The sequence below is a fragment of the Engystomops pustulosus genome, chromosome 4 (assembly GCF_040894005.1).
Source record: "Engystomops pustulosus chromosome 4, aEngPut4.maternal, whole genome shotgun sequence".
Lineage (NCBI taxonomy): Eukaryota > Metazoa > Chordata > Amphibia > Anura > Leptodactylidae > Engystomops > Engystomops pustulosus.
The window spans coordinates 160,732,053-160,744,333 of NC_092414.1; the positions used below are offsets into that span (position 1 = coordinate 160,732,053).

Below are 12,281 nucleotides of genomic sequence, written 5' to 3' on the forward strand. Positions count from 1 at the left end.
CTGAGAGGCTGGCACACACCACCTCCTAAAATATCCTACATAATATTAATAAAAAAGTAAAAATAATACAGGCTTTAAATAAATATGTGTTTAGTAAGATGAATTGTGAGAATTAGTTCCAATTAGAGTGCTTTGTAGTGACTTATTCATGAGGTGGTATATGCTCAGAAAACTATATAGATGGTGTATTAAATGTGATTCATTCTGCTGTCCCTCCTGTCAGCTGGAGTTTAAAATGGAAAAAATTTAAAGAAGTTGAGATGGAAATCCTTCAGATCAGGTTGCCCCTGGGCCTCTTAAAGTCTAAGAGCTACCAGGAACCCTGCCTTTTTATTTTGGCTTCAGCTACTGTATTACAGGAGCATGTCTGTCTGCTCACAGCTGCTTTTCCATAGGGAACCCTTAAAGCAGAGTCTCAGTGCTGGTCATCAGGACGGCCAGCAGGGGGCGCTGGTAGACGTCTGTCGGCTTCTCTGGCTGTCACCAGCAGACCTGTTGCATTTGCACTGAGCCGCTTGACTGGTGCAGCAGAGAGGAGGACTCCAGCTGTACCCAGAAGCTGTGCAAGGCATCCAGCTGCACCATGGTGCCCCCTTCTCCCAGCCACACATCACCAGAGACCATGAGGATCTGAGAGGATATTGCTGCTGACACCCTCTGGACTTAACTCCACATCAGTATACAGAGTATATAGAAGAATTCTCAGCTTGTCCTAAAGAAGGTGAGATGCCCCTTGTCATTTCATAGCTATGTATTTATTTGGCTATTTAGCTGACTAGTTTTATAATTGTTAACTTGTAGCAATATATATATATATATATATATATATATATATATATATATATGTGTGTGTATATATATCTCACTTTGTTCATGCAATTATTGATTATTCACTTATGGAATCAGTGTCTGTGCCCTATGTGCTGAATTCCTTCTAAATTGCAAGTAAAAGATTATTACCTCCATTGATTCCTTCTGGGGAGGCAGAGGTTAATCACCAGATGCAGAAGTCTTTTTTGCCCATTTCTCTGCAGTAGCAGTCACTATAAAGTTCAGGAGTGTGTGCCCTTTCGCTGGGGCTGCTCTGCCTTCATAAGATTTAACACTTGAAGGACTATAACTTTGTGGTGTATGTAGTCAGTTGCCATGAGTGACATATAGTAATGACCCATGAATTCTCCATTGCATTCTTTAGATATTGAGGTCATTGCGATGTATAAAAAAATGCTGTAGCTGGTGCCAGAACTCAAATCTCTGTAGATCCTGAGCTATGTTGCTATTTATAACTAAATATAACACTGATTGTTACTGTATATATAAAATATACTGTGCGTTCTTTGTACAAATGATGTTCAACACATTGATAGATTATGTTATTATTATGTGGTTACTATGTTAAAGATCCGGCACAATGACAGCTTCAGTGTTCAGATATACATTATTCAGTCTAAGATATTTCCCAAGGACAGCATATGCTGGGCCCATATCATGCAAAAATGTCATAAACTGGTGTAATATCACCACTGACCCAGTGATACATGTGCCCTTATGTGATTATATATACAATGTCTCTTATTTTTAGGTCATCATGTATAAATCAGGTTTTTTTAATTTCATGTATAATATAATATATAAGGGAGAGTAGAGACACAATGGCTTAGGCTTTTGTTATAAGTTGTATTGCACTTTCCAGATCAGTTCATTCACTGGTTGACATTTGAAAGATTGTGATGTAATAGCCCTGTGTAGTCGGCTACACTCCCATAGCGGTGACTCTATGAATAAGCTCTGGATACAGTTGCATAGAATCTCAGTATATACGTGCACGTGTAATCCATCACATGACAGGATCACAGCTCATCCACCACATTGACTTGAAAGGATTCTAACATTTATGCGCTTTCTCTTCTGTAGCTAGGTAGCCAAAGGCTATGGGCTCACAGTGACTTTACTTCAAGACTCAGACATGTTATGTGGCCAAAATTTGTGCGATTTGTCTGTGACTTGCTGTCACCAACTTAAAGGTGCAACAGGGCTTATAAAGATCACAATTGTGTGAAAATATACATTACAGTGGAATTGCGTTTGTGGCAGCAGTTGTGGTTACATTATTTCACATACCACAACATTGAATGTCCATCCCATGTGACCACAACATGTCACCCTAGCCCTAAATCATCTGCATAACCCTGGCCATAGAGTAGGCATGTATATTCCAATGTGCTATGGGGCACATTTGTTGTGCAGGGGCCGATTTTTTGGCACATGAATTGTACAAGCTGTTAGACTGTGACTTTATAGTAGATTGTGATTTTAGATTACATTGTGATTTTAGATTTGACCCACAAAAAAACAATGCTAAGCCAATAATAACTTCCTCCCAATGTGTATGAGTGCTCCTTGCTAGCAACTAGGCTCGGTTTGGGTTTCTTCTTGTAGTCTAAAAGCACCTCTAAAAAAGTCAAATTGCCCAAGACTTCATACTATATGTGTAATGTTATTTAAAAAGGGCTTTTCATCAACTCCAACTCCAACTCTTTGAATCGTTTAAAGGAAATCCACCATCTGGAATCAACTTTTCTTGGTGGATCCAGAGGTAGATTTCCAATGTCTGCCTCATCCCTGAACATATTTTATAATTTATTGTAAAGTTGCCTATAGGTTAACTTTATTATATGCATATGTAAATTGCCTGCAAAGGTTACTCTGAGTGCGGAGAAGCCTCTCTGAGCTCCTAGCTCATCATGGTTCATTGAAGCCCAAAGGGAACCAGGAGCTTCTGCGCATCTGCAGAGCTTCCCTCTAGCCGATGATGTGCCGGGAGCCACTGCACCTGTGCATGGACATGCAGGGAGGCGGCTCTGCAAGGCTTCTCGGGACATGAAGTAGTCGTAGACAATGAGGCTCACCGATTCTACTTCACGCCCCCCGACTAGTCTCTGCAAGTAATTTGCATAGAAATATAATAAAGATAGAAAGCTTCTGGTTCACTGAGCGATGCCACGCCAGGAGCTCACAGAGACTACTCCATGCTCCAAGTGACCTCCAAGGCAGGTAATTTGCATCTAAATATAATGCAGTTTATAAGCCTATAGGCAGCTTTCCGAAAAAATTATAAAACATGTTCAGGGATGAGGCAGACATCTGAAATCTACCTCTAGATCTTTAAAGAAAAGTAGACTGCAAAAGGTAGATTTTCTTTAATAAACCTGGTCCATTGATTCGGCGCAGTTGCAATTTTTTTTGAGTAATTAATGCGGTAAGTTTTAGCACCTAATATGCAAATAAGTGAGTGATCCTGGTAGCCTAGTACCACCAAGCTGACGCAGTAGAACTTCAAAATCAAGCATGGTATTCCAGGGACACTTACTCATAGATCCAGGCACTGTGACTGCGGTAATCATCTTATATTTGTTTTCCATGGGCTTATTATGCTGATGAGCCAGAAGGAGCAGTGTGTCACAAGGGGCATGTGTTATACATGTGAGGCAGTGTGCCCTTCAGCTCATGTCTGCCAGCATGAGTCTTATCCCCCCTCCCTTTAACACTGCAGAGCAGATGATGACATCAGCTGAAGGGAGGGGCATGAGGGAGATGCGGGAGACATGAACTGAGAGACCCAGTGACTCGCATGTATAATACACGCCATTCGGACTGCTCCTTTTGGCAGAGTGCCAGGTAGGCTTAAAAAGAACATTTTCTGGGGATAGTAACTAAGCATATTTTTGGCTAAAAATAGTGTGGGCAAGAGTTAGTATATGCTATGGGGACCTGTCATTAAGTTTATTAGTTAAAATCTGGTGACAGGTTCCTTTTAATATATCACTTTATTTAAATAAACTCTTGGTTTGTACACATTCTTCAGCTTGAGCACTGTATGTAATAGTTGGCTTGATATTTGGGGAGATTTATATTAGTGGTGTAGTGGAAGGGATGCAGATGATCTGACCCTGAAACTGTGGATTCTAATAAACCTTAAACACTTATATTCAGTTTATGCTTATAATAGACCAAGTCGTATTTGAGTACCTATGAATTGAATGCAATGAAAGCTGTTTCTGGGCCAAGTCATTCTGAGCGATGACTGTAAGCTCTTGTGATCAGGGCCCTTAATCCTATTGTTCTATATGACTGTTTGTTTTCTGTAATGTAATATTATACTTGTATATGTCCCCTATGAATTGTAAAGTGCTGCAGAATTTGATAGTACTATATAAATAAAGATTATTATTATTATTAAAATTCCCAAATCAGAAGTATAGATGCCTGGTCATCCGAAGCTGCAGGACATTGGTGAGAGAGATAGGTTTCAAATAACCACAATGACATGTCAGACAATACCAAAGGTTTTTCTACAGGAACTAGCAAACTTCGCAGTTAGAACTGGCAGATCAATAGATTATCTGTGCTACTCAGTGAAAAGAACTCTCTGCTATCATTACACTTGGTTGGAGTTTTTGTAAAAGTCCCCACTAGGTGGTGCAGTGGCTCACAACTCACCAATGCAGAATAGTCCTGCTTATACATTAGGAGTTCTATCTAACCTCACAGTGACCCTATTTCAGTAACATTTGCTCTCTTCTACTATAACTAGCATTTTAATATGTCATGGCATCATCCCAATATTTTTGACAAATCTTCACTGTTGTATTGACTCATCTTTAATCTTCAAATCTTGTCTGGCAAAAACATAATGAATAAATCAATTGCTCTGGCTAGGACTAGGTGATGATGTTGTATAAGAATCTAATAAATCTTATATTATATGCCCAAAGCATCTGCAATGGCTACATACAGAGAAGTAGAAATCTTACTCTGTGGTGTGTAATTGCATTGCACGCCATAATATTACATGAAAGTACAAAGTCACTTCTGAAATGGGAAAAATACTATTATTTTCACTTTACATAGTACAATGGGATGATGATATTTCTGGTGTATGCACTACTTATATTCTATACTAAATGCAGAGGGTAAGTGCTTTATATACATCTCTTATCCAGTCCATTACATTATATATAATATGTATGGTTCCCATAGCCTATATTCTAGGAATTAAGGGCGAATGATGATGGCATTCAGCACTTCACAATTCTTTAAAAGCAGCTTCTCCTGACAGAGGGGACATTTAAAAGGATATAAACAGTAAGGCCCCTTCTACACTAGCGAGTGTGATGCGAAGAACTCGCATCACACTCGCAACGCAAGCTGCCGGGAACGCACGGCCCGAACGCTGCACCGCGGGAGTGAACTCAGCATGTCAGTTCACTCCCGCGGTGCAGCGTTCGGGGCGTGCGTTCCCGGCAGCTTGCGTTGCGAGTGTGATGCGAGTTCATCGCATCACACTCGCTAGTGTAGAAGGGGCCTAAGTGTCAATTAACTTGGTAAATGTTCTTAAATGTGGTAAACCCCTTTAACTGAGCAACAGAGCAACACGTGATTACTACTGTTTTCAGATGCCTTTTTAATTGGGACTCGGGACCACTGATACAAACTCCCTCTAATCCTAGATTTATCACCTGTGGGTTGTAAATTATGGGTTGCTTTGCCTTTGCTGCTATAGTAGGCGACCTAGTAATTCCTGGATGTGTTGATGTGTTGATTCCTGAATCAACAGATCCAATTTGAAATGTCAGTGCATCTTTATTCCATAAAGGTGATGATGTTTCAGCTCAAAGTGAACCTTTCTCAAGCAATGTGCAAGTGAAACTGTAGAGGTATATATAGTAACAAATCGTAGTCACTAGACCACAGGAAGGAATTCAAGAAGGAATAGATTCCCAACTGTAGACAATGCTGTTTTGACATGGTTGCAACTCTTCAGCACAGTGTAGGGATTTGGTTTGGCTGAGTGAGAGGCTATTGACTAGGGTTAAGGGAATAATTTCTCCACCAGGATGAAGGATTGTAAACCAAGCACACTGACATATTGGTGTGTGCCCCCTCTGGATCTGCTCTTCTTTAAGCTTCCCATGCCTTTGTTTTTTTTAGAAAAAAGGGCTTTAAATATTATGCAAATTAGCTTGAGGGGTTTCAGGTTCCAATAACACCAATGGAGCTCTGAGACCCTTAGCATAGTTTTAAAAACAGTGCACAAGAAGCTAAGAGAATAGCAGATCCTACCAAAAGGGGCACACACTAGTATGTCAGGGTGCTTGATTTACAATCCTTCCTCCTGGTGGTAATTGTCCTTTAAGGAGAGTTTGCCAAATAAGACTGCCTTTTTTCGAGACTTATAGCCATTGATACTCCACTAGGAGATTCTGGGAAATATGCAAGTAAGTTTTTCTAGATGGGATAAGGAAAAACAGTCCTCTTTTATTTCCTTGTAAGGCAGCCCCCTTACCATGAAGCATGACTTTCAGGAAGCCCAATGACATGATGTGGGATTAAAGCCAACCAGTATATCTATTCCAGAAGGAACAGATTCCCAACTGTATACAGCACTGTTTCAACGTGGTTGCATCTCTTCAGTAGCTTGATGGTAAAAGGACTGCCTCACAAGGTAGCAAAAGAGGTGTGGTTTTCTATCCAGGAAAATTATTTTGCATATTTCCCAGAATCCCTTGGTGGCGCATCAATGGCTATAATTCTCCATGCGCCTGCAAGATGGCCTGCAATTGACAATTTCTCTGTAAGGAGAACTCGACCCCATTCAAAAGCCTATCACTTAGCCAAAACAGTTAAAACATGTTGAAACTATCTACAATTTGGAATCTATTCCTTCTGGTATAGATATACTGATTTTGCTTTAATCCCACATTATGTCATTAGGCTCCCAGAAAGTCATGCTTGATGGTTAGGGGGCTGCTTTACAAGGTAGAAAGATAGGGATTTCCTTATCCCATCTTAGAAAACTTATTTGCATATTTCTCAAATGTTATCATAGACTTGTACTCCCAGACCCTTCTTTCTCTCTGAGATTTGAAATTGTCTTCTGATACAAGTGTTCTCAAATCTTGTGGTCAGGGCTGCACAAATGTTTTGGCACACCACTTCTATACTGAAGCAACAATAGTAAAAGAAGCTGAATCTTTACAATTCTCTTTAATAAAAAGCTCTGACTTTGTATTTCCCGCCCCAAGTCTTAAGAGTCTTTGGCTACAGGTGTTCCTTTGTGTACAAGGATCACATTTACAGATAAGGGATGTATACATAGTCTATTGCCCATTGTATGAATTACTCCCCATGTAAACAAATCAGTACTTGTATGAGATCTCCTTTCATAGGTGAAAGTGTTACATGAAAAACATCATTTGGTTGCTATGTAGGGGTTAATACTAAAGTTCAGGAGTGCTGCATACCATTTCTGTAGTAATGAAATAGCAGGGATCTCCAGATAAGGGGGAAATACCTGACAATGGAACCTCTACTACCATTGTCTACCAGGAAGGGGGGTAGGGGTCTAATCCACAACATGAGATTGACAGTCTTTACTCTTGATTTCCAGTGTGGGAACTATATGGTGAGAACACAACTTTTTCAACCCTTTCTAGGCTCTCATTGTTGGTTATAATGCACAGTAGTGCTCTAAAGTGACATTTATGGCACATCCATAGTATGATCCAGGTAATACAAGTGCCATAGGGCTTCTTACTATATGTAGCAGCAGAGTAGGCTAAATATCTAATTTTACAAAGTTAGTTACACGTAGGCATTGAGTAGAGGTGCTTCTTAATGAAATGTTATTGGTGTGGCCATATCCGTAGTGACATGACCTGCAGTGTTATGGTTTTTAACATCAACAGGTGAAGAGAAATTTCAAGGGGAAATTAAAGTCCTCTTCAGCCACACTTGGAAAGCAAAGCTTTCATTATTTTCCATGTCTATTTATTTTGACTCTCTTAATCCACATGCTGATACGATCCTTATAATAAACACGTTACGTTCCAGTCCCTGAAGATGATCTCCTGTGGGCAGCGATTAGAGGGTTTGATAACAATTTGACAAGTTGTTTTACTTAATGAAAAGTGACCGCTAAGCTCATATGTTTTCATTTCATTTGTCTAGACGGCTCACTTATCTTTTTTTCTTCCCTCTCCGCTCTAGACTATACTACTTTGCAAGACTTGATGACCATTTTCCACTATAGTTGGGGTGCACATAAAAGACTGGCTGCGTTTTAGGCTGTGAGACCGGTGGAATGTTATTGAGAAGGCGGAATAGCAGAGCTCTCTGTGCGACATTAATAAGCTCGCTGCTGGCAGCCTGTATTTTCCTGTTATTCATGAACAATTCCTTTTACATGTGACTAAATGGAGTGACGCGTAGACTTAGTAGTCATACTTAGGAGTGGGCTCTCTGATGGTAGTTTTTCCCTATCCCTGCTTCATAGCCCTTTATTATCATCATTTATTTATTTTAGCTAATTGAAGTAATAGAGGGAGGATGCTCTGTCTTAGCTGCTTTATCCAAGCCAGACAACTCCTATCCTCATCATGGCTTACTACAGTAGAGCTTTGTGTTGTAAAGCTCTTTGTGCAAGTGGGGTACAGTTCTTAAATATGCCACTAGGGCAAATCTATAGAAGAGTCAAAACAAAAAAGATGTGTAAAAAGTACATTATCCGCAGGTTCCCATCATGTTCACAGAATGTGTCTGCCTACTACCTGGATCTGAAAAATTCCTATAGTCCAATTTCTCTACAGTCGTTATTGTTGTTTTGGGACAAAGTTTATATATTTAAACTTTGTGCAAGAGAACATAGAAGCCTATTGAGAGAGGAGAAATACACAGGCAGTGGCGTAACTAGAAGCTGATGGGCCCCAGTTCAAAGTCTGTGCCAGGCCCCCAAATATAATGTATGGTTCATAGTAATAGTCTTCTCATATGGGAAAGTGACACCATAAGGGCCCCCTAAAGCTCTTGGACCCGGGTGCACCCCCTCAAGTTACACAGGAGATGAATGAGGTCCCTACCTGCTGAGGGAGAACTGAGAATTAGTGGTAGAGAATGTATAGATGAGATACAGTCATTTTGTATGCACACTGCTCACTATATATATATGAAATCTTTTTTAAAAGGTGAGGTAGACTTTAAAGGGAGTCTTCCACCTCCAGGACTCACCCATAAGAAAATACAGCATTGTGAGGGGCATTTTATAACCTTGCTACACGTATCGCTAACTTTTGCGAGAAATCTGTCATTTTAGAGATAATTCTGATTTTATCTTTATGCAAATGAGCTTCTCTGGACACCTGGGAACCATAGAAAGAAAGAAAAAAACTGGTGTAGCAGCAGGCACAGTCCTGATGCTGTTGCTCAGCATAGCTCATTTGCATAAAAGATAAAAGATTAATTTTCTCTAAAATGAGATTTAACTGGCTTATAAAAATTTTGATCTGAAAAGATTTTAAAGTGCTCTACATAATGCTTTATTTACTTAGTGGGCAAGTGGAGAGGTGGTGGACTCCCTTTAAGCTAGTGTCTCTTTTTACATACAATAGTAGGCGCCCAGCACATTCTTTGGATACAGGGCTGTTATAGTCTTTGATCTATACCACATACCACTAAATCCTGAATTTTGGACTGGTTCTGTACAAATCAGATGCACCTTCCCACTTAAACTAGGATGTTGGCTCTAAGGGGCTAAATTATTTATCCCCAGTGAATTCTACATTCTTAACTGTAGTCAAAAACTAAAGCAATTTATAATAACTGGGAGTCAGGTTGCTTATTTCAGGTGAAATTTGCCAGACAGAAAGCACCACTCAAATGCATTGTGCTCCACCAGAAGCTTTGCCTAAAGTCGATTATTCTTTTAGTTTGAAAAATAAAATATAATTTTTTGGAAAAAAAAACTTTTTGCCATCAACTCAGTTATAAGTGTTTCAAAGGATAAAAAGAGTAATTTTACACGGTATGTTTACTGAAGCATCATTGCTGATGTATCGGTCTATTTTAGATTAGTATGTGTGAACAGCTGTATAGTGCTAAGCTCTACGATTGACACAAATAACCACAGTGTCTTACTTTGCCCATCATACTCTGTGCCGCAGGTGTCAATGTTTCATACAGTAAATTTCTTATTTAGGTAGTTTGCTAGTTTTAAAGGTTTTTAAAAATATAGGTGACTTATTTTTTTCCCCTATATTACAGTCTCCATGCGGTTGATTGGGGACAACAATTGCAAGATGGCTTCTCAGCTGGTGGTTTTGTGGATAATGATGTTGTTGACGCCTTCAAGATATCAGGTAAATTCAATGCTTGCCATGCTTTTCAATTGTCATTGCTACTACAGTCATACATCCTGTTCTTTTAAGATTTTCCTTGAACTAATATGGTAAACTTAAGTGCAATTCTGTATAAATACAAACAATTTAATAACACTATGTATTTCATAGACATAGACTTGTTTACCATAGAAAACCATTTTGGGCTTTATTCAGCTTTTAAAAGAAATTTACCATTAGGAATCTCCCATCAGAAGTATATTCCTCCTGCCTGTCTCTGTCCTTATCTGTAATTTAATAATCCTGGAACATAACCTAACTTGTTGAAAACTTTCTTTTAGTAATATGTAAATTTACTCCAGAGGCTACTGGGGTGTGTACTAGCCTGGTTGGGCACTGGGAGCTAAGGATACACCACACCCCAGTAGCCTCTGCAGTTAATTTACATATAACTAAAATTAAGATTTTATGTTAGGTTATTAAATTACAGATTAGGGCCTAGGCAGACAGGAGGAATCTACAATCATATCTACTAGATTCCTCATGGTAGGTTTCCTTTAAGAGCTCTGTTTAGTTTGTAAGATATAGGTCAAATGTTAGTCTTCAACTTTTTGTCCAAAAATCTGCCATAAATACTTGTTCCAAGAGCGAATAGTCAGATCTGTGTCATATTGTTGTGTGGCAATTGCTGCCAATTGCTGTAATGGACAAAATGAACAGCCTCTGCCCACATTAAGATTCTCCAGCTGCAATTTTAGACAAAGCTAATTTTATATTTGGCGTCTGTTCACTTTCCAAGTAGAAAATGTTTCATATCAAGACTACTGAGGCAGTAACTGTTATCACAATAAAATCCTTTGGTGAGTTTTGTCTGGACTCTGACAGTGCCCCTCCTAGAACATGTCAGATCTTTATGCCAACTCTTGCTTCTAAGGTACATGCCAGCCTAAGTTAGGTTTTGCAATGTACTGAATACTAACAGTTTCATGACTTAGATCAAGATATGTAATCTTCAAAGCAAACTGTATTGTAACAAATGTTTTATTATAACAGCATGTGCACATTTGGTGGTAATAGTGTGCCAGAGAATCACAGAGAAAATGTTAAAATACATCTTTCAGGAGTTTTGAGGATTTTTCCCTTCCAGCAGCAAGTCAAGTAAACACATCGGCCCAAATCTATTTAAATGTTTGCACCAGTTTTCTGTCTGACTTAGTCCTGAAAAGAACATGCAAACTGTTTGCACATGTATTTATAAAGTGTCTGCGCCAGTTTTTGTGTTGTGGCTGTGACTGTGTACAACAAATGGGCACCTACCTTATATACTCGAGTATAAGCCTAGTTTTTCAACACAAAATTTGTGCTCAAAAACCCTAACTCGGCTTATACTCGAGTCAACTAAAAAATAAAGACAAAACTCACCTTTCTGACGTCACCCGTAGGTCCTCTTCTGTGCGCAAAAGATTCATAAAAACTGCCGCAATATGCCTCATATTCTACAGTTGGAGTTTCAATATAGCCAATATAAAACCCATATATATATATATATATATATATATATATATATATATATATATATGCCATCTCTTATAAGTGAATAGTGGGGCGGAGCTGTATTCTTTTTATCAACTACAAATAACCTATTCTATGGATAGGTTAATAATAGTATTGGGCTGGATAGCCCCTTTAATACTGCCACTTGGTTTACAGTCTATTCAATAGGATTTTCATAGTGCATCCCTTGTTACTGCTGTGTCCTACTTAACATATATATATACACGAGTATAAGGAAAACCTTTTAACTCGAGTATAAGCCGAAAGTAGAAAATGCATTGGTCACAGCCTCCCCCCAGTATGTAGCCTGCCAGCCCCTGCCTCCCAGTATTTAGTCTGCCAGCCCTTGCCCCCCCCCCAGTATATAGCCAGCAGCACCCAGTATGTAGCAAGCTCCTGCACCCTAGTATATAGCCAGCACCTGCCCCCCAGTATATAGCCTGCCAGCCCATATCCCCCAGTATATAGCCATCCTCTTGCACCAGTATATAGCCAGCCCCCTTCCCTAGTATATAGCCACCATCCCCTGCGCTCCATATATAGCCAACTCCCTGC

General features: G+C 39.4%; 1 protein-coding gene across 1 annotated transcript in view; it reads left to right on the top strand.

The window, feature by feature from the left end:
* Window positions 1–501: 501 nt before the first annotated feature.
* ADAMTSL3 (ADAMTS like 3) overlaps window positions 502–12,281 on the top strand; it is a 332,874-nt gene continuing 321,094 nt past the window's right edge. Inside the window, exons 1-2 of the mRNA XM_072148344.1 lie at window positions 502–721; window positions 10,099–10,193. Coding sequence (XP_072004445.1) covers window positions 10,104–10,193 — 90 coding nt within the window. The 5' untranslated portion in view covers window positions 502–721; window positions 10,099–10,103. The remainder of the gene's footprint in view (window positions 722–10,098; window positions 10,194–12,281) is intronic.